The 24,264-nt window shown below is 37.3% G+C and overlaps 1 protein-coding gene across 1 annotated transcript in view; it reads left to right on the top strand.

Annotated features, from left to right (window-relative positions):
* The window catches only part of MEF2A (myocyte enhancer factor 2A), a 170,114-nt gene that overhangs the window by 102,272 nt on the left and 43,578 nt on the right, over positions 1–24,264 (top strand). The window contains 2 exon segments of the mRNA XM_030576754.1: positions 19,791–19,928; positions 23,031–23,250. Of these exon segments, the coding sequence (XP_030432614.1) occupies positions 19,791–19,928; positions 23,031–23,250 (358 nt within the window).

The raw sequence follows: 24,264 nt of genomic DNA, 5'->3' as shown, positions 1-24,264 counted from the left end.
ACCTTGGAAGATGATAGTACATGGTCATTCCAAAATACTTAAACAGAGGCACTATCTATTCAAGACACACAAAACAATTTGAAGTTGAGCCATTGATAAAAGAGAGTGAGGTGCCAGTACTAATTTATAACCAGTTTTTATATTTTAAAAAGCCATGTACTATGTAAAGAATCCTAAAATGCAGTGAAAATATATATGGACTCAAGATTTCGGAAATATTAAAATGCTCTTCAAAATTTAATATGCTGTGTGACTGGATGGGTGCGATGGGTGTAGATGAAAACACAAAACAAGTTTATTAACTACAATAAGATTAAGTGATTATAAGCGATAGCAAACAGATCAAAGCATATTACCTAGTAAATAAAGAAAATGCAAACTAAGCTTAACATACTAGAGGGATAGGATTTGAATTAATAATCTCTCACTTTGATACAAGCAGGCTTTCAGATTCTAAAGGCACAAGTCGCACTTGGTTTGCAGCTTGGGCTCCTCACCCTTGTTCCAAGTCCTTTTTTTTCAGAGCTTCTCTTAGGTGTTCCGTTGTGGGAGAGTGAAGAACAACAGATGAGGTCACTCCCTGCCTTGTATAGCTTTAGCATGTGGTGGGAACCACAGGTACCCAAAATGGAGTTCAGAGTCATGTGGGCTGGTCACATGCTCTTGCAGAGTCACAGCAGCCATTATCCATAGGCTGTCTGGAGTGTTCTCAAGAAGGTTCACCAGGTCAGGGGATAAGCTTCTCCTAAGGCCTATTGTTTTCCCTAATGGTGCATTACCCTGAATGGGCCCTTCACAACCAGCTATTTAGACTAGAAGCATCTTGCCTAGTGGGTGTCAGATGCATAGTAAATATTCATAACTTCAAATACAAAAAAATATATGCATGCAAATAGGATAATCATATTCAGCAAATCATAACTTTTCCAGTGATACCTTACATGACCCTTCTTGTACAAAATGCATCATAATTATGCAGCAAAGAGTCCCGTGGCACCTTATAGATTAACAGATGCATCCAGCGAAGTGGGTATTCACCCACGGAAGCTCATGCTCCAATACGTTTGTTAGTCTGTAAGGTGCCACAGGACTCTTTGCAGCTTTTACAGATCCAGACTAACGTGGCTATCCCTCTGATACTTGACATTATGCCATAATCATATCATCATCATAGCACTATGAAGAATATGGGGTGCGGTGTCACAATGGGTATTATAAATTTTGATGAGGATTAGATACAATAATTAATTAGAGCATATCTATAACAAAACTGAATCTAGCTTACATTAGCCCTGGTTTCCTAAGTCTAGCTTCCATAGCATCTCTTGCTGGTAGTCAGTCTGCCTGGCAGAGCACTACTAATGGTAAGATAACCCACAGCTGAGTTCAGATTTCAACACTGTTCTTTCCTTCTCTGTCCTCCTGTGATATTAGTGAGATTCAGATGCTAGTGAGATAAAAGAGCGCTAGATGGTGCATTCAGTACAGGACTGTTGTGGCAATAGGGTCTATAACCAGGGCTCCATATCTGTCATGAAGGTCAAGGATGTCACGGATCCTATGACTTTCTGTGACCTCCATGACTTCCACAGCAGCCAGTGTGGCTGACCCCAGGGCCACCCAAGCAGCTGTCCTCGGGGGACAGCTGCACCAGCCACTGCTGGGGCTAGCACTGGGGACTACCTGAGCAGTGGTCCTAGGGGCATTAAGAGCAGCCGCAGCTTGGTGGCTGGAGCAGTGGGAAGAGGGTGGCTCCAGCAATGGCTGAAACAGCCACTGCTTGATGACCCCTGGCCACAGGTGCTGCTGGCCACCAGGCCCCCCTCTTGAGCAGTAGCCCCCCAGGGCAGCAGCTCCCCTCAGGGTCTACCCCAGCAGCGTGCTCCCCCAGGGCTCCCAGAGCAGTGGCCACCCAGCTAAGATTTAGTCGGGGTATTTATAGTACAAGTCATGGACAGGTCACGGGCCATGAATCATAAGCACTGACTCTGTGGGTGCTCCAGTCCTGGAGCACCCACAGAAAGAAATTTAGCAGGTGCTTAGCACCCACTGGCAGCCAGTTCCCTCCCCCCAGTGCTTCCTGCCCACTGGCAGCCTCACCGATCATCTCCTCCCGCTTCCTCCCACCACAATCAGCTGTTTCACGGAGTGCAGGAGGCTCTGGAAGGAGTGGGGGTGGGGCATGCTCAAGAGAGGGGGCAGAACTGGGTGGGGGCAGGAAGAAGCAGGATGAGGGTGGTGGCTTGGGGGATGGGGTTAGGTGGCAGCAGGGCCTGAGGTGGACTGGGAGTGTTGAGCGTCTCCTGGGCATGGAGGAAGCTGGTGTCTATGCAGGCAATTTTTGTTTATTGCCTGTGACCTGTCCATGACTTTTATTAAAAATACCCATGACTAAATCATAGCCTTACCTATAACTTTTGGCTGTTAATGAATGTTTGTTTATGAAATGTAGGTCAAGTTATTTTTAATGAAGAGTGCTATAAACTAGAAAAAAAAAAAAAGGAATTAGTCCAAACAAAAAGGCATACTGTTATAACTCAAGGAAGGTTTTGAGATCATGTTTGGTAAACAGGAAAATGTAGGTCTGGAAATTAATGAACCAAATTGGTGTGTCAGAAATTAAGCCTAGTTAGTGGCCAAAATAATGGGGGGGGGGCTGTTCTACCCACTACAATCTTTTTGGGTCCTTAAAGAAGGACTTTTTTGGAGGGGGGGAATAACAGATGGAGGCTACTTAAGCACGCATCACCATCATGGCTGCCACCCCCACCATCTCCTTGGACCCTGAACTTTTGTTGTCATAATCCTGCAAAATATTCTGACCAGAACAGGCCAGAGAGAGGGGGATCCAGATAACATCACTATCTCTACCAGGTCCAGCTGAATCATAAACACCACCTGGGATAAAATGGAATCAGATTTTAATGGCAGCAACAACAGCAGCTGCAATCCATTTTAACCAACTTCTTTTCTTTTCCCAAAAAAGACAGTTATTGCCATCTTCAATACTAGCTAAAAGACTGTCAGACAGAGGGGTTTTCCTTCTAAAAATTCTCTCTAGCTGTGGAGAAGGGGAACAAGAGATGTTAAAATGAAAACTTTATTTAATACTTTATGTTTCAAATATTTAACTGTTATCCTTCTTTATCTTTAATAAACGGGGGAAAGGATTTTTAATGGTGTGTTTGCCATGGTACTAAGCAGGCTGAGGTCTCTATGTACAAAACCCTAGACCTTGGTTAACACTGTTTTGACCCTTGTAATCAATGTAACAGGACCAATCTTTCTGAACATTTTTCTGAATACAAATGATACTCTCTTTTTCCTCAAATAATTTGCTGACTATTTAGTTTCGGTTCTCATCCCTACCTTAAGTATTTATTGCTTGATGTATACCTGGCAGATTTCCAGAGGTCTGGTCCAGATATGAAAATTTTGAATATTTGAGACCTGAACAGACAGCATTTTTTTAAAGTATACCAAATTCCATGCTGGTGTGGGGCAAGTCCCTGTTAAATGGAACACTAAGGGATAGTTTACTCCATAAGGGGAAATCACTATCTGCAAGGAACATTCTGCAATTATTAATTTTAAATTACCTTTAATTATTATAGCTTCAAATTATTGGCTCATGCTAGCCTCGTAGATGACATAGCATTTTCATGAAGATCACATTAAACTTATAACCATATTAGCTAGTAAAGATGTGAGCTATTTATACCTTTTTAAATCTGAAGAATGTTTTAAAATCTAATTACAAAAACATTTAAACACCCTTCATTTGCACTGTACTGCACTCTCCTTTACAATGTACTGTAAGTAAACTTAATTGTAATAATGAAGAATATTGAACATTTATAACAGCCAGAGCAAAATCTGTTTCCATTATTGCTAGAGGATTTTATTTTTAAGATGACAGTTGCATCATGTATACTCTTACCACTTGCATATTTGACTAAAGAAAATTCCTGCTATCGTGGTACCAATTAAATTTTATATATCATTTCATCATAATTTAACTTTCCAGTGTGAAAAGTCTACTTGATATTACTTGCTTTTAGATCCAAATTTGAATAATCTTTTTAAGTCTGTTAATCACTTAGTTCTGAGTAGATGGAAAGCAAATCACAAACTGCAGTATTTGAGAAAAAGATTAAATTAAAATTGGCATTGTAACAGATTTTTTTTTACTGATCCAACTAAGTTATTGTTTAACATTTCAGATTACATTGTTTTGTCATGTACTTGACATACTCTTGATTACTTGATCAAGGGTCTCCTCAGTGAGTTATGTACAGTTCCTTTCAGGATGCATAAATCATTTGCTTAAATGTGTACATTTTAATAATCATTTAGGTTGAAAATGATAGATCAGGATAAAACTAGTTTTCTTTTCTCTAATGAAAGAATTGAATTGAATTAGATTAATCTTCTTGTACATTTTTGTGTTAGGATATCACCTGGCTTATTGGATGTATGACTGAACATCTTAAAGGAAGATTTGTTATTTCTGCAACTTCTCAACTGAGAGTTTAATATTTTGAGCCCAGACTTTACTTAGACAGTGGCCTATAAACAGCATGGTGTAGTGTGGAACTCATGATCCTTGTCCATGGCTGTTGTAGCTGACAAAAGTGGAATCCACTTGTGTTTAAAAGCAAATGATATTAAAAATAAGTAGACCATAGTATTCTATTTATCTGGTATTTCTCAAAAATGCTGAATTGAAACATGCTTTTAAAAACTGACCCATTAAACCCAGACTTTTTTTATTATTCATAAATAAAGATGCCATTTTAAAGTGGAATAGACAATCATTCAAAGTAGCCCTGGTTATGTGGATTCCGCTCTTACTGCACATGCATCCAAGATTGGATTCTTTTGGCCAGTAGTGTCATTTGAGGGGTCACACCTGCATCCTGAATGTTGTGTCCCTTCCATACCCTGGGGGAGTAGAAATGGCAAAGTGAGCCCAACCATTCCTCAGTTCTGTAATCAATGCAGAATTCCAGAGAAGCAGGACTCTGTAGTAGTGGAAAGAGAGAGTGGGGCATGGAATCCATGTGAATAGTACATCTTGAAGAACCACAGTAGCTGTCTTCTTTCTGCTGACCTTTTTAGGGAGCCTTTGGCCACCTTATGTACTCAAGATGTGCTGTTAACTCAACTCTCTCACGGCCCAGTCTCAATATTCACACCCAGTTTATCTTAGATTTTCACCACAGTTGAGACCCCCAAAGTTTTCTTATCTGTGGCTGCAATGTTTTCAGATAATGTATTAGTTATTTTCAATAAAAGCTATACAGCTAATTTTATACAAAAAAACTGAATGGCTCTAGAGCAGTGCAAGTTGCCATATTGACAAATTGTGGAATGTGATATAGCTGCAAAAGATATCAATACAGTTTTTGACCTCCTATTCAGAAATCTACCATCCTATAGCAGGGAGTTAATAGCCCCCCTCTATTAGGGCTTTGGTGCAACCACACTTGGAACATTTCTGTCAGTTGCAGGCATGTCATTATCAGAGACTAGAAAACTGGTGAACATTCAGAAAAGTTACTAAAATGGTTAAAGGGTTGCATAGCTTAACTTATGAGTGAAGGGAAAAAGAACTATATTACTAATTGAATGACAAACCGGGGTTGTAAATCTGCAAATATATGCTGCATATAAACATCAGTGACTTCAAGGAATTACTTGAGATAGCAAATGAGTATGAAACTAGGAATAATGGACTGAAATGAAGCGATAATTTTTAGGCTAACCATTAAATTTAAAAAAAACCCAACCTTCTGACAGTGATATGAAAGTCTTCCAAGAGAAGTGAAGAAAGTCACATTGCTTGGAATGCTGGAAACTAGACCTGATGAAACACTAATATATTTACAATTAGAAAACAATCTTGAATTAGCTACATGTCTTAGTATGTCTTTTTCCATCACTAGTAGGGTGAGCAGATGTCCCGATTTTATAGGGACAGTCCTGATTTTTGAGTCTTTCTCCTATTACCCCCCACTCCCGTCTTGATTTTTCACATTTGCTGTCTGGTCATCCTAATCACTAGTTTCTATGATTCAGTAATTCTTCTACCCATTGAGTGATTACAGACCCAGCAATAGTGTTGCAAGCTTCTAGGCACTATCCTGAAACATGCCTCAACTCTATTCTCCCCTCCTTCCCCCCGGGTCCATTTCTGGAGGTAGAAGTGTAGTTCAGTTTCCTTGCATAGACTTATGCAAAAGGGGCCAATTGTGTGGTAATTGTGATATGGACAACTGTTTCTATCCATGAACGGTCTGCTTACCAGCAGTCCTCTTTGTGTTGTGATCTGAGCCTAGTTCATAATACTGATCTTTGTAAAATAATTTTCAGCATGCATGGTGTGCATTGGCATCCCTTTTTTATGCGCACTTTGAGATAAGGTGAAAGCTTCCACTTATTCATCAAAAGCCTTGTATAGATACACCATTAATCCTATTAATGTTTACTTAAAGGAATATCTTTAAATATTCCTTGTTTAGCATTCCTTGTTTAGTTGTCTTTTGGTTCTAACATAGGCAATGCTATTGAATTTCTGAATGCAATATGAAACTTTCAGTTTTATATGCCACCCTTCATACTTTTTTCGCAGGTGGAGATTGTGCCATTAATCCCCAGAATAACTGGTTGCGATGTCATCTTTAAATTATTGCGAATAATATCTAAGAAGTAGAATAGATACATACCAGTGGTCAAAAGTACCTTGCATATGTCGTTTTTCTTTTAGCTATATTAAATCAGATCTTTTTTCTTGGCCCACCATTCTTGCAGAATTCATAACGTAATTACTATATATGGGAGTTTGAATTTATTCATAATGACAGACTGTTAATATATGAATTATCAATTCATTTATCATCCAAGACTATTGATAAATTTCAGTTTAAGAATTTTAATATTTAACCAACATTGTCATATTTACCAATTAATCTCTAGTAGGAAGAAATTTTAGTTTAGGAGGAAAATTTCCTGTTTTTTTTTCCCTCTACCCCGCTAAAGTTCACAATATTTTGATGGCGTTTAAAAGATTCTGCTCTTGTTGTCTTGATTATTTACAGTTCAAATCTTGGCAAGTATGACCTTGTAGCTAAGTTTATATCCAGTAATGCATCATTTTAAAGCTCATTATTCCAAGTGTTAATTGCAGAAGATCTATTTCAGGCATTGAAATAGTGCACTTGTCAGATATTAGAAGCTATAACACCTTGTTTAATGAATTTCAATGAGAGTTGAGCCAGACCTGCCTGTTACTTGGTTGCTGCTAAAAGAAGCTTGTATGAACTGTGGCTGTTTCATTGATAGATACTGGTTCAGCCTTATTAGAAGAATAGGAAGATAGTTTATTTAACTTGTTAATCATTAGCTTAACATGGTATTGTGAAACCTAGTGGAAAAACCGAAGTGTCTACATTGTAGATTGAATTTTATTTAAAATGCACAAGGGGGCTTTACTTAGAAAAGACTTAGATTGTTTAAACAAATTATGTTTCTGAAAAGTTTATGCTGTTGCTTGAGATATTTCAACAATATGTTGCCTCTTTGTAATAGTTTTCATCTGGGGACTCTCAAAGTGCTTTACGAAGCTCAGTATTATCTCTATTTTATTGTCAGGAAGGTTGAACCAGAGAGGTTGTTCCCAATTTGGCCAGTGACTCGTTAGCCATAGAAATAAGATTTAGCTATGAAAGAAAATTTAGTATTGAGATTTTTTTCTGGTAATTTGAGACTCGTGTGTATCTCTAAAAACAAAAACAAAAAAACCCCAACCCCACAACCCTGAGTTTTAATGAGACTCTCTTCTTTCAGATCTTTTTAGTGAATTGCACTTCTTTATTAGTAGCAATTGATTAGTAGCTATTGGATGTCTAATAATGTAGTGAACGCCAGTGAAAATGAGGTAGGATCAGAGGCTAAAATAGGGAAAGAACAAGATAAAAAGTACTTAGACAAGTTAGATATCTTCAAGTCATCTGGGCCTGATGAAATAGATCCTAGAATACTCAAGGATCTGACTGGGGAACTATCTGAGCCTTTAGCGATTATCTTCAAAAAGTCATGGAAGACAGGAGAGATTCCAGAGCACTGGAAATAAATATAGTATCAATCTATAAAAAGGGAAATAAGGACAACCCAAGGAATTACAGATCAGTCAGCTTAACTTAAGTACCCAGAAAAATGATGGAGCAAATAATCAATTTGCAAACACTTAGGAGATAATAAGGTAATAAGTAACAGCATGGATTTGTCAATAACAAACCGTGTTAGACCAACATAATAGCTTTCTTTGACAGGGTAATAAGCCTTCAGGAAGTGGTAGATGTGGTATATCTTGAATGTAATTGGACAAATTGGGGAAAGTCCGGAGAAGAGCAATAAAAAGGATTTAAAGGTCTAGAAAACATGACCTGTGAGGGAAGATTGCAAAAGTTGGGTTTGTTTAGTCTGGAGAAGAGAAGTCTGAGAGGGAACATAAGTTTTCAAGAACATAAAAGGTTGTTACAAGGAGAAGAACAGGACAAGAAGCAACCTCTGAGGATAGGACAAGAAGCAAAGGGCTTACATTGCAGCAAGGATGGTTTAAGTTGGACATTAGGAGAAACTTCCTAACTGTCAAGGTGGTTAAGCATTGGAAATAAATTGCCCAGGGAGGTGTTGGAATCTCCATCATTGCAGATTTTCAAGAGCAGGTTGGACAAACAGCTGTCAGGGATGATCTAGATTAATACTTACCCTGCCATGAGTGCAGGGGACTAGACTAACTGACCTCTCAAGGTCTCTTCCTGTCCTTCGATTGTAAGATTTGATGCAGAATGGTTTAGGTATAAGGCTGTCCCAGCTGCAGCCACTTCCCAATCAGCCCAGCTTAGCAGCTCCCCACCACAACCTTCCCCCAGGGCTGTTTTAAGCCCTTCAGGGCAGGAGCGGGGTAATCACCCTGCTAGAGTGCCCCTTTTTAATCTTCTGGGCATTTCAGCATTTAATTAGTGTTAGACTGGGTAACATCAAATTACAAGGCCTAACAAATTACCTGCTGTACTCTTAACATTTAATGCTTTTGCTATATTGGAGATGAAAAATGCCTTTTTCTCCTGTACAGTTGGGAAGAGGTCAGTTAGAGAAACCGCTAATCTATAACAAGTATGTAAAAGCAGTACATCATATCATAATACTACTGTATTACACATCCCTCGGCCCGTGCTGCTTCCCGCAGCCCCCATTGGCCTGCAATGGCAAACCGCGGCCAGTGGGAGCTGTGATTGGCCAAACCTGTGGACCCGACAGGTAAACAAAGTGCGGGGAGTTACCTGGCAGGCCGCAGGCCGAAGGCGGTCCCTATTATAGACCATAATCAGGTCACCCCCTTACCATTCTCAGTATTTTCAACATCCTTATTGAATTGTGGACACCAAAACTGGGCACACTATTGCAGTTGCACCTATGCCTAATAAAGGTAAAATAACTTCTCTACACCTACTCAAGATTCCCGTCTATGCATCTGTAACCCTTCTGTATTATTAAGAATAATTCTGCTATTTCCATTTAGTAATAGACCAATGCCATTGTCAAGATTTTTTTTGTTCCTAATGTACTTAAAAAACCTTCCTTATTGTTCTTAACTTTGCTGGTTATAGCTTTCTCCTTGTGCCCCTTTGCTTCCTTTGTCAGTTTTCTACAGTTCCTTGCTTCTGATATTATTCAATACTATCAACTTTTCCTCTCTTCCATTTGTTATATGTTGTTGTTTTTTTATTTTTTATAGCTGCCATCACTTCCCCTCTAAACAAGATGATTTTTTTTAACCACTACGTTCTTCTTCCTTGATTGTGGCTTTTTGGACATCTATAGTTTGAAGATACTGGTTTCTCATAAAGCATGATGTGGTAGACTGTATTTGGAATGGCTAAAACAAAACGGACATTAAAACGTCAAGTTTTTTTTTCACTATGAAAAGAATACATGTTGCAAAAGTTATTGCAAAATGTTATCATTTCAAGGTTTCCTGTTCCATCAGTGTATAATGTCAGGAAACTGGGTTTTTCATGGGACTAGAATTCAGCAGTCAAAGAAGAAACCATCATTTCACCTCCACCCCTCCAAAAAATTGTATAGGTTCATACTGAATCCCTACATGTTAGGCCATTATTTGGAAGTTTGATTTTTGCAAGCCTGCAGAGCACTAATTGATGTTGTTTACACTGATATCTCAGTACTGTGATTCAAGTAGCTCTCATAATCTGGGATGCAGCACAGAGTGCTTGCATTCAGTGGATATCTAAATTGAACCAGAAGCTGCATAGTATAGAAAGCAAATTCAGTGTATTTCCAAATAAATATTTATATCTTTCTCGTAAATAATTTTTTACACTGGTTGCTGAAAGTCCTTGCAGTCAGTGAAGCAGTGGGGCCAAGTAATCCACCATGCGTGCAGTCTCCCTTGTACAGTCAATGAAATGCAAAGTGACTGTATAGTAAGGGTGGAGATTGGTTGAGTTACCTGTCACAACAGTCTAGGACTCTTGGCATGGCATTGATGCATGCTGTGTTGTCTCACAGGTGTAATTTGTAAAATCAAAATGGCTGAGAACTTAAAATTTAGTAACAGATTGCAAAACTCTGTGATGAGTCAACTTGGTGATATTCTGAACAAAAAAGAGCTCTCATCCATGCTTGTAGCTGTTTCTGTTACTTCACAGACATTTGAGACTTCAGAGTAACCTGCAGACAGGTGACTGTCCTGGAATCTTACTATATAGATGATCTGTGGTAAAGCAGCACCACTTTCAATATGCTGTCAAAATGGAGCAGTTCCTAGGGAGTATTTTGCTTCAGTTTGTTAGAGCATTCTCTGGTTTGAGTTTAAACTCAGACTTAATATGGTGTTTGTCTCCTTACCAATCTCTCAGGTGTCTATGTCTAGTTCAGAACTTCCAAAGTTGGTCTTGTGGTTAAGGCACTAGACTGGGACTCTGGAGATCTGAGTTCAGTTTCCAGCCAGAAATTCCCTGTATGACCTGAGCAAGTCATTTAATCTCTCTCTGTTTCAATCTCCCATCTGTAAAATGTAGGTATTAATGCTTCTTTTCTCCACTCATTATGTTTGGTCTTTTTAGAATGTAAAGAGAGGCAGGGAGTCTGTCTTACTATGTGGCTAGCACAATGGAGCCCAATCTTAATGCAAATAAGCTTTCTCTTCTGTCATCCAAACCCCTCTTGAAACCATGCCATTAGATTTGCGCAGTTCCGTATTTTAATAATAGAGGCCAGTGTAAGGTATTACTTAAAGTCCATTGGTCCATACTGTAGAACAGGTGTGGAAAGTGTTTTTCCTCTATATCTTTAAATTGGGTTTTTTAATTGTGTCCATTCAACAATATGGAACATGCTCAGGCCTGTTTTAATTTTCATTAGTCAGTTATTGTCATCTTTGGTCATGTAACATTATACAGCATGTTAAAAGTTTAATTAAACTGTGTTGAATATCAGCAGCTTGGAGAGACCTCATCTAATAGCTTTTTCCTTATCCAGATGTGTTGGGAGCTCAGATGGGCATGAAAACTTAAGTGTGGTGATTTGACATCACTTAGAAGCAAGCAGACCACAAGAAACTATTTTACAGCATTGAATAGACCAGTTTATAAAAGCCTAATTCAGAGTTTGGGGAAATATCCTTTTTGTTAACTTTGCAGCCACTATCTTCGTAAATAATTTTTTCTGAGTGAACTTTGGGCATATATGTATACAGGCGATCAGATTTTCCAGTCATGACACCATGTACTCTTCGGACAGTCTTACATGAGCATCGTGTTTAACTTGTTTTAAAATTAATTTGGTTTGTTGTAGACTACATTAATAAGAACAAGAAGGCAATAAATTTTAATGCAGGGCATCAGATATTTTACTTTCTGGAAACAAATATAGATCCACTTTTAACAGGTCATCTGAGTTAACTGAAGTTTCTTTTACTTTAATACAAAAACAAAACAAAAAAACCCATACAAACAAACAAACACCTACCCCAGACTGCACTGGTGACTTGTAAACAGGCAATTCTTTAGAATCTTCTTTGTGAGGGGATTCAACTCACTGCACTTTTAATAGAAGAAATAATATGAATTTTCACTGAACTCTAAAATGTAGGGTGGATAATTTAGCTAATCTAGCAAATTATGTAGAAAGTGAAATGACAAATAGTTAAAACCTTAGCCTTTGAGAGTTTGAATTCATCTTCATTGTGGAAACAATACATTCTCTCTACTGGCAGTTACTAGACATCTTAAACCTCGAGGCCCATGAATCCATTTAGGAATGAATAATCCTGTTGTCCAGAATAGGTCAACAGCAGCATTTTTAATGTCAACAGGTTACTAGATAAACTTACTGCAAAACTTTAAATAAAACTATACCAGTAGGGAGCTCTCTCTCCTTTCTCTCACACTCAAAAATATTTCTGCACTGTGTGGGAGGTTCATACCTTGTAAAATGTATGTAGTACTGTTAGGGTGACCAGCTGTCATGATTTTATAGGAACAATCCTGATTTTTTGATCTTTTTCTTGTATAGGCTTCTATTATCCCCTACTCCCTGTCACGATTTTTTCACACTTGCTGTCTGGTCACCCTAAGTCCCGTGCCAGTTGTTTGTGGTATCTCTCTTACATTAATGTATGTTTCATAACAAAAGTGCTTCAAGCTAATAATTAAGCTTGCAGACAGTATCTACTCTAAAACTGTCAGTATGCTTTACTTTTAGAAACAGAGGTTTGAATCCTGAGTGCAGTTGTATCTCAGTGGAATTTGACAGCTAGCTTTAATCCTTGGAGAGCCAGAGATACAGGTTAAAATTTGCCAGATATTGGAAACGTTCCATCTTTTAGAACAAGAAACTGTCTTTTGCTAGACAGTGGCGTACAGCAGGGATACTGATAAGCTTTCAAGCAATATACCTTCCTGCATCTAAGATTGGTGAATAGCTCTATCTACAGTGGAATATAATGGATCATTGTACAAATGGCCAATTCTGGTATTTTATGACTCATTATTTCGGACCTGTTAATTTCTTTATAAAACACTGTATCCATTCATGAATCCTATAGAGAACTTTTCTTCCACATACTTCAATATTGGATCAAAGAATGTAATTATTACCAAACTTCTTGGTATTTCATCACTTTGCTTAGAATTATTTGATACCTTGATATTCTGGACAATATATGGTAAATAATTTACATACAATAAACTTGTTTTTTTACTATTACAGTACTGCTAGAAATTGAGAAAAAATTAAAATGTGGAAAATACTCACATCTTTTATTTTAGAATACTGTGAGTATTGAGGACTTGTTTAGTATATGTTCTTGTCTGTCTGGTTGGGGGAAAGCATGTTTATTTTTAGATATTGATTGACTAATGGATCGCAGACCTCATCTTTTGAGAAGTCAGGGTCTTCAGTTGCAAGGGTGGTACATAACTGTTGTGAAAGCAGTACTTTGGTTACTTACCCTAGTGTATTTTATTCTGTTCTAATTTCATTTTTTGTATAAACACTGTTTATACATTTCAGTGAAGCTTCTAGTCTTGGCAGTCATACAGAAGTTGCAAAATTAAATGCATCATTCCTTGTCCTGTAGGTTACAAGCATTTGTAGCCTGCTTTTAGTTACATTTAAAAGACACATTTTTTGCTTAGATCAGAATGTAAAAGTTTGATTACTAATGTAGAAAAAAGATTTTCTTTCATTGAGTTATGGGAGTAATGTTGTCTAGTTAGTATACTAAAGGTATTGTTGTTAGGGTTGGTCCTGATTAACATCTTAATGATCTCAAAGGAGCGGTAAACAGTTGTTTTTTAATGACAGATGCAGTTAATCCTGTAGCTGGAGGAGTCATGAGCACCACTGTGGACTGAGAAGAAATATTATCAGACATAGAGCTATTAAAAAGCACAAAATTGTGGAAAGTAACATAATGAGGTTAATCAAGAAAAATGCAGCTAATACAATAAAATCAAACATAATTTTGAAGTATACTCATTCAGTGAGAGAATTGTGACATTGTAGTACAGAAAGTGATAGTAGACAGTAAAATAGATATGCAATGCAATATGGTTGCGGAAATGCCAATGTAATTTTGAGTTGTGCAAACAGAAGCATAGTGTTACTGAGCCAAGAGGAATTCATTTCTGTCTCTCTGGTTTGACCGTGCACTTGGAGCCTCAATCTTTTGGATGGAAACTTAGAAGGAAAATGAAAATAGTACAGATTTATTGTAAGGACTAGATATACTCCTAAAATAATCTAGAAAATAGGATGTGATGTAGGGCCAGGCAGTGATGAGGTATGTGCAGGCAACCTTAGTTCTGGAATACTTAACTTCTGGATGATTGACTCTGCATCTTAACTTTCTTTTATCATAGCTGTTCATATGTAAAAATAAATCTCACAGGGAAAGTAGGGGAAGTCTCATCAAAGGAAATCTTAAAAATGGACTGGACAAAGCACTAAAAATGCATGCTTCTGTGACTTGACAGGGTCCCAGTGTTCCTCTCCTCACCACTCATTTGATTAATTGTTGGCCTTTTGTCCTCTAATTGTGGGGACTAGTTGCTGCTTTTCTCGTTTTTGTGAACTTCAGAGATTTTGCTTCAGAAATGCACAAAAAGTCACTTGTGCTATCTGGAAAAGCTTCAGAGTGTGCAAGATTTAAAAGGAGGTTTTGGACACTGCAGATGTTATATATCTGGTAGTAATTGTGAGGATGTCACACATCTTTGGAAGAAGAGGAGGCCTGGAGTTGGGGCAAGGGTTTGTGAGGATAGAGTTTAAAGGGATGGTGGAAAGGTCTGAATGGGAGATGGAAGGAGATGATCCCAGGGCTCAGTTGGAGGGAATTGATGGTTCTAGTGACTAGAGTCTAGGAATTACAAACCACAGCCTCTGCATGTATGTTACTGATTAAAGTCAGGTCAGTAGCTCCAGAACACAATTACATTTTTATAATGGTCAGTCCACTTCCTCCTGGATTGGTGTTCACACCATAAATACCACCATTGCAATTAATACTAATTGACATTCTTGTAAATTTTAGCAACATAATCCAAGATTGAATAGGGAAGCTATATTATTTTTATACCTAGTGAGAAGTCCTCCGGATTAGAGTTATGGCAAGTTGCAAGGTATGGAGTGAGCACTGATGCTATCAGTGTTGTGTATTTCCTGTAGGGGAATTGACCAAGGTGTTCTATCTGGCACGTATCAGAAGCATTTTGCTTAGAGTAAAACGTCGGAGAAAGATTCAGCAAAATATTGGAACATTTGTACTGCTGTCTAAACATAACTTTTGAACGGTTTCTGGTTAATCCATCACTAACATCCTCATATTGTGTTTCCTCATACCAGTCATTACAATAAAATCAACACAAAACCATCAGTCATTTAGTTACATATTTTATTTTTACGTGGTGGAAGAAAGCCATTTTAAAACTTCTGAGTCACTCTCTTATCAGCATTTATCACAGCTTGCTGGGGCATTTGTACAATGTCTTTATTTGTAACACAGTTAAGCTATTGGTTTCACTAAATGTTAATGTATATACAGATTCCACATCTGCTATGGTTTCTTCTAAATACTCATGGTGAATTTCTTATGACAAGAATCTTGTAGTTCTCTAATCTAATCAGCTAATAAATGATCCAGAGTAACATCCAAGCTACAAACATGTATTTATTGGATCTCAACATAGTGGATTAGGAAACAACCATCAGAAAAGGTTTTCAGAAATCTTTTTCTGGGAACCAACAAAGAAAATAGTACAGATTTATTGTAAGGACCAGATATACTCCTGAAATAATCCAGAAAATAAGAGTTAGTATTCTTTCCTTATAATGCTTAAACATTCCATTACAGAACATAAAATGAAATGTTTCTCTTCCCTCTAGTAAGAATTTTTAATTGTGTATGCAAAAATACCACTATAAGTAGTACTCTTTTTTTGTTTTAGTTATCATGAACTGCAAAAGCTTTAAGATTTTGTTTAGTATCATATATGTATTTTGTGTGTGACCCCATCTCTATATGCTACCTAAAGATTATTTGGTATTGGTTTTTTTTTCTTAATAAGCTTTATTTTCAGGGGTCTACAAATTTCTCAGTCTTCACGATCGTATCTAGAAAGAATTTTGGGAGGATCACTTACTTACATTCAGTGTTGAAGTAATAACTTTTAGTATAGAAAATATGGAGGGTGGAGCCAGCACTTGTTTATGGAATGTTTCTTTCCTGCATACACACAGCCTGATTCCCAGTAATCATGACCTTTTGTGTTTTTTTTATTGAGCAGGAGCCTGTTATCATGTCTAACTTTGTAGCCTGTGAGAAAACTGAGGCTGGCCTGTCTCCCAGAGGCCTCGCCTGGCCTTGTTAACAGATTACAGCATTCCACTTGTTAGTACCAGCCATACAGGAGAAACTTTTTACTATTATGCTACTGGATAGTGATAAAGTAGACAGTCTTTTTATGTTAGTTAGGTCCTCAAAGTGACAGTTCATGTTTTGGTGATAAAGAAACAGAGCTTTGGATATCAAACACAGACTTGGACTTATCTGTAATAGTGACCCATAGCTTTAAGTTCTCTAACAATGACAGGAACACCATCTGGAGTGAAGGTTTCCAGAATCTTAAAGTGGAGATACTGAGGCATTTTACTTCCTCATGAGTCAAGGCAGAGTTAACCCCATTACTATCAGAATAAAAAATAACGATTGAAAAAAGGGTGAATGCATTCTTATATATTTAGCCTAATATGTACACTTTACGTTAATAATTTGTTTAATTTCTAAACTTCAGTGTTGGTGGACAGCACTGGTGGGTATGCATTAAGAGAATTAAATTTTGAAGTTTCCACTTAAGCTGTACTGATTATTTGAGCATTCTGAGAAAGACAGACACTTATGAGATTCCTAGATTTTAAGTGTAAATACTATAAAACATTTGACAAATAATATTAAATATTATAAAAATCAAAACTTTCACAGTATTTAAATATAGAGTATAAAATGTAGGCTGGAGTTCACACAGATAACCACTGTACATTTCTTGCAGGCTGCCTTTTTCTAATTTGCTTATATATTGAATACTACTTCACTGTAACATGTTTTACAGCTGCTCCTAAAGGAGTGCTGGGCACAGTTTTTATATTCGGATCCATGTACAGACGTAACCTATTCAGATTCTATTTATAGATTATAAAGGTTAAATGTAATCCAGATTATACAGTGTTAACATTTTCCCTGCTGATACCAAAGTGTAGAGCACGATAGTCTGAACTTGTTGAGAAGGGTTGGAAGGAATAACAGTCTCCGACCTTCAAAGTCCTAAACAGCAGCTCCTTGTATGGCTAAGTCCATGTAAGTGTCCACCTGATTGGTTAAACCAGCAGAGATCAATGCTGTGACAGGTGTTAGAAGAAGCTACACCTGTTTCCCCCATATGCTGATTTAGTGATTAAATTTTTGTGGGAGTTCGTCAGTGTGTGTGGGCTACACAGCACATGCGAAGTAATTTGAGAAGGAATTATATCTCGCCAATGATGACCTGTGATCTTTGAGAATCTCTTATTGTATAATTGAATTTTGTAAAGTATTGCCTTACCACTAGGAAGTGTAATTAAGCAATCTGTTGCTTACTAACAAAATACTAAGTAAAAATCTTTATTTTTAGTGGAAGTGTAATTGGTTATACACAATTTTCTAGCTTTATTCATAGCATAAGCTGAACAGTTCTCTGAAGAAATTAAATTACATATGATTGTACAGTTTGTCTGCTAACGAAGCTGCTAATGTGGATCCTTTCACCATAAGATCTGGGCACCTTATTCTGTTTGATAAAGAATGGATATATACTTTTATTAATCAGAAAAAAGAAGATAATATATAAAAAAAACTAACAAATAATTGTACTGAGATTCTTCTTCTAAAAGTAGATTCATTGTCAATTGTTGAATGGAAATTCAAATGGTGACAGAACCAAATACCTTTCAGGTTGCTTAGGAAGCCTTGAGAATGCAATACCTCTGTGGTACATGAAATGACAGGTAGCTCTGATTTCAATTCTGTGCGGTTGGGCTTTCATTTTTAAGACCAAGACAAGTTGGATAAAGATACATTGTCTGTCCAAATGAAGATTCTCTCTGCACCACTGTTCCCTCACACACTTCTGACATTTAAGTGTTTATGATTATATTTCACTGACAAATTTTCTAGAGGTGGAAAACTTAGAGATTCTATTTAAAACAAACAAAAAAATGAGCTTGTTTGCTATGTGGATTTTCTGAACTTATAATACCAAGGAAAAATAAGCATTAAAGAATATGAATATACTTTTCAAGATCTTAAAGGCAAGAGACCTGAAGTTCAAAAACCTGTTTCCTGGTAGCTGATTTCATAGCTGCGTAGTGGGGAGACATGTACATTAAGGGGATGTTGATGCAAGTCCATATTTAGTAAACAGGAAAAATCCCAACAAAGCAATCGCATTTAAATTAAGTCAGCATAGAGGATATGCATGTGAAAAAAGCTTACATTTGGAAAACCGCAGTGTCTTAGAAAGGGATTGCAAAATAAAAATGGTTGCATTTTGAGCATTGTTCTTCATGTCATGTTCTATGCAGTACTTGTTTTCATGTTGTATGCTAAGTGACTGAAGTCCAGGAAAATATGTGCCTTAACTAATCAGGCCAGTTGTTACATATGTTGTTAAAACCATTCAATAATAGTCTCATTTGGAAATTTTACTCACTATATTCTACAGTTAATTTTACTGTTTTCTAGTGAGAATAGAACATTTGGGAAGCCAACATTGATATTTTATTAATACAAAGCCAATAATTTATTTTTGCATAACACCCTCCTTACAGATTATACTATTTAAAAAAAAAAAAAAAAGCCGCTGCACTGAATTCTTGTGCTAATATGGGAAGTACCTTGTTTTACTACTACTAACGGTTCTAACCTCTTGCTGTAGCCTTCCAGCGTTAGTTTTATATATCAAATTGCTTAGTTACATCAGCAGATAGTTAAAACAAATGCTGGTCATGGAACTCCTGGAGGCCAAAGTAATGATAGGTTATAGCAGGGATCGGCAACCTTTGGCGCGTGGCCTGCCAGGGTAAGTACCCTGGTGAGCTGGGCTGGTTTGTTTACCTTCCGCGTCCGTAGGTTCGGCCGATCGTGGCTCCCACTGGCTGCGGTTTGCCGCTCTAGGCCAATGGTGGTTGCGGGAAGCTGCGTGGGCCAAAGATGCCGTGTGCCGAAGGTTGCCAATTCCTGGGTTATAGTTACTCATGAGATCAGAGCTGGGAGAGGCTGTGCCTCTAAGTGCACCTTCCATCATGGTGCCCTGTGGAGCTACTTATTTTGAAAGGTCTAGCTTGTCTCTTAAAGTGAGTTGCATTTCTGACAGTTTTATATAGTTTCAGTGGCTCTGAATATGATTCAGCTTACAAAAAGTCTTGGCAAGTTAGTATTATTTGTGTGTGAATTTTCCAATTGTATTTCAGACTTTAAGAAAAAAAGGCCTTAATGGTTGTGAGAGCCCTGATGCTGACGATTACTTTGAGCACAGTCCACTATCGGAGGACAGATACAGCAAACTAAATGAAGATAGTGATTTTATTTTCAAGCGAGGCCCTGTAAGTACTTTTATTTTACCTCTACTTTTTATTTGTTGATTCTTTTTATTAACTTCATTATTTAGGCTCTGAACAAGAAGGAACACAGAGGGTGTGACAGCCCGGACCCTGACACTTCATATGTGCTCACGCCACATACAGAAGAAAAATATAAAAAAATTAATGAAGAGTTTGATAATATGATGCGGAATCATAAAGTCGCAGTGAGTACTAAAGAATGGCTTGTGTTTTTATCATGTGCATGAGAACTTTCACAATGTTTTGCTTACCATTGACTACCCCAGTGAAGATAAGATGGTTTAATTGTTTATGAAGCAGAAATACCTATTCATTATGCATGTATGTGAGAGAATTCTGAAAGTTATGTGAAACTATCATGTAAACTAGAAGTTCTTAAACTTCCCAGGGGGTCTGTAGCTCCCTTCCTGTGCTCCTGAAGTTTCATACTTGTTTATGATGTTCCTGACTCTCAGGAACCCATCCCCCTTTCTAGATGCTGCCTTTTTTTTTTCCCCAAAAAAACTAGGATGGACTCTTATCCTGAGATGTAAGATAACTTAGAGAGAGAGATTTTAAATTTTTTACCCCTCTGCAATGGAACAAGGTTACAACAAATGACAAACAGCGTTAAAAATATTTCCTGGGAAGATGCCCTCATACAGAGAATTTGTTCTCCCTATAGTAAATTAGTCAATGGGTAATATCTTCAAAAGCACCTGACTTAAAAGACGAAGTCCTGTTTTCAAAAGTGATGTAAACACATAGACTCCTAAAGGTATTTAGGTGATTAGAGGTAATAGGAGCTTAGAGGGATTTTGAAAAGTACCTAAGCAGTAAGACCCCTGACCCTCATTAAAATCCCATTAGCTGCCCATCTACATCTTTAGGCACCTAAATACCTTCTGAAAATCTCACCCTCAAGTGCCAATGTCACTTTTGAAAATAGACATAGGCACCTAAACCACATAGCCACTTCTTGAAATTTTTACTCAATATCTTGTATGGTCAGAAGACCTCCCACAGGCCATTTTACAGCTATGAATTCCAAAAGCAAACCTGGCCAGGGCATGAGTCCTCACATCAGCACCAGCAAAACTGCCTACTGCGCTTCACAATTTTGTATACATATGATTGTTCTAGGGGCCATGGACTGGTTTAGTGGAGCATTGATCTTGAAGAGGAATTAGGGGGTCTCATGGTTCAAGAAGTTTAGGTACCACTGTGTAATTTATTGGTGTGTGTTTGATGGGTCGGGGGTCATATTAATTCCTTTTTTTAAAGTAAATTAATTTTGCTTTATAGAATAAATTAGAAATTGAAGAATATGCCAAAGAAAAATATTGCCTCCTAATGAAAGTAATTTTGAAGCTCTGCTACATCTTTTCAGTTGTACATCATTGGATTTGTTGTGGCAATTAAAGTGGAGTGGTTAGGTTCCTCTTAAAATCTACATGGAAACTGAGTGATTTAATATACAAGAGGTGACTGTAGTCCCCAGCTGACTCTCCAGTAATGGAAGTAATTTCTTTGTTAATCCACATCATTCTGGATTAACTGTATACTGTCAGTCTTGATACTCACCGTTAGTTCTGTCATTAGGCTCTCTATACTTGCACACAGGCAATATCTTTTGTCCCTCGTTGCCAATTTGAAGAATCCTCTCTCTGGTTTACATCAGTGGCCATTTGTTGTGTCTTTGAACCTGAATCCTAATGGTAGTTCTTTAGATCAACTTGAAACGTTAGATATTGAGAAGTGGTGTGTCAGGGCATCTTCTCTAGGTCTGAGTTCTCACGAGTAGTCAGTCTTCCAGTATAGTCTCTAAGCTGCCCCCTCGTATAGAAACATTAGCTTTTCAGATATATTTCTCTGGCTCCACTGTGTGCCATGAATTCCAGTCTGGAAAAGTTCCCATAATTAGAATGACTGATTAAAATTGTAAACTTTAGAACTCCCTATGTTTATTTACATATGGTTTAATTTATAATGGCTATGGTTTTACTTCCATACCCGTGGATCATATAACAAAAAATAGTCCCCTAGCCTTTATGAAAGACTCTGTGCTGACTGCTGTCAAAGGAGAGGAAAGACAGATAGCGTAGAGTAGTTGGTCATATCTAAAAGCCTACCCACTAAATGGGATGGCAGCATGAAATGTGGGTCTTCACTGTAGCAGTAAAAGTTGCTATTACTGGGTGCTTCGACATAGAAAGAAACACGTGCAAGGATATTACTCTACATTGCCTTTGTTACATTTTTGGAATTGTTGAAGGTGTTGCCTTGCGCTGCTTGAATGTAGTGTATGTTTAAAAATTTAGTGCAAAAATAATTTGTCAAATATTAAAAAGTTCTTTGTGGCCTGCATGAAAAATAAAATATCAATAATACAGCTTATTGGATAGATGTTTACATATGGAGAGTGCCTTCTTAACAGATAATTATAGTTCTTAATTATATAAAATTATAATTTCAAAAAAATTGGTTATCCTATTTTCTAAAGCTTATGGGTATTAAATGTGTTGATATTGAGAATGTATGTAACTGAAAAATAAGGATTAAATCAAAATTTCTGTATTCAAGTAATTAGCACTCCAGCATATCACTAATTTACAGAAATTCATTAGTATTCAGGTAAATAGTTCTGTATACTATAGAATGTATTCCTCTGCTACCCGTATGCAGGTGAAAAATTAGCTAATCAGTTTTGGAATAAACCTATTTCACTTCTGAATTTTCTAGGCTGTAAAAAGTATTTGTGGGTTGTTATAGATAAATTCCAGATATAGATGGATAACAATAGTAATGCTTTAATTTCAATGTCAAGGTTGTCAGAAAAAAGATACCATTACTAACTTTTCTCTTTTGTCTCATTACTGACTCAGTTTTGTTTTATAATGTGCATGTTTATGTATTCTTACATTTTGAGGATGCAACAAATTCATTGATTATTAAAATGTATAGCTTATCAACTGGCTTTCTGGTTTCAGGAATCAAATGTTAAATAATGGCAGACTTCTGATTAAAGTTAATGGATGAATATCAATAAAATATCTCCGGTCTAATGTTTACAAACTGTAGCTCTCAATATACCCAACGTTGATAAATGACCTTATTGAAATGTTTCTTTAACTAAAGTACTGTTAGATCACAATACCAGTCTCTTCAGAGTGGATGTTTTGTAAGTGTGCATTTTTAGAGTAATACAAAATTACTAAACTAACATAATTAATCTGACTTTATCTCAATATTATAGCCTTGACAAACATTATTGTGCAATATTAATATGTTCTTGTTTTTGTTTTCAGCCTGGCTTGCCTCCCCAGAACTTTTCAATGTCTGTTACGGTTCCAGTGTCCAATCCCAATACTTTAACCTACAGTAACCCAGGGAGTTCCCTTGTATCCCCATCACTGGCAGCCAGTTCATCATTAACAGACACGACCATGCTTTCCCCACCTCAGGCCACATTACATCGAAATGTATCACCCGGAGCCCCTCAGAGACCGCCAAGTACTGGCAATGCAGGTAAGACTTCAGTAGTGCTACATTTCTTCTTTATTCTCCTTCAATTCCCATAAAGCTTACATTATGAAAACTAGCAAAACTGTATGCTGTAATTGTGATTTCTTGTATGGATAAAATCATAGAAATGTAGGACTGGAAAGACCTTGAGGTCATCAAGTCTGGCCCCCTACACTGGCAGGACCAAGTAAATGTAGACTATCCCTGACAGGTATTTGTCCAACTTGTTTGTAAAAGCTTCCAATGATGGGGATTCCGTGATCTCCCTTGGAAGCCTGTTCCAGAGTTTAACTACCTTTAGAGTTAGAAAGGTTTTCCTAGTGCCTAACCTAAATAACCCTTGCTGCAGATTAAACCCATGACTTCTTGTCCTATCTTCAGTGGACATGGAGAACAAATGATCACTGTCCTCCTTATAACAGCCCTTAATGTATTGCAAGACTATTTTTAGGTCCCCACTCAGTCTTCTTTTCGCAAGACTAAATATGCCTTTTTTTTTTGTAACTTTTCCTCTTAAATCAGGTTTTCTAAAGCTTTTATTATTTTTGTTGCTCTCCTCTGGACTCTTTCCACTGTGTCCATATCTTTCCTAAATTGTGGTGCCCAGAATTGAACACAGTACTCCAGCTGGTGCCCCACTAGTGCCAAGTAGAAAGGGACAATTACCTCTTGTGGCTTACATACTGTTAGTAGACCCCAGAATCATTTTAGCCTTTTTGTAGCTGAATCTCATTGACTGCTCTCATTCAGTTTGTGGTCCAATATAACCTCCAGATCCTTTTCAGCAGTACTACCATCTAGACAATTATTCCCCATTTTGTAGATGTACACTTTATTTTTCCTTCCTAAGTGCAAAGTACTTTGCACTTGTCTTTGTTAGATTTTGTTCTGTTGAGTTCAGGCCAATTTTCTCCAATTTGTCAAAATCATCTTGATTTTTAAACCTGTCCTCCACGGTGCTTACAACTCTTTCCAAGTTGGTGTCATCTGCCAATTTTATAAGCATATTCTCTACTC

This window comes from Gopherus evgoodei, chromosome 10 (genome assembly GCF_007399415.2).
Source record: "Gopherus evgoodei ecotype Sinaloan lineage chromosome 10, rGopEvg1_v1.p, whole genome shotgun sequence".
In the NCBI taxonomy this organism is placed as follows: domain Eukaryota; kingdom Metazoa; phylum Chordata; order Testudines; family Testudinidae; genus Gopherus; species Gopherus evgoodei.
This window is presented reverse-complemented; position numbering and strand designations above follow the sequence as displayed.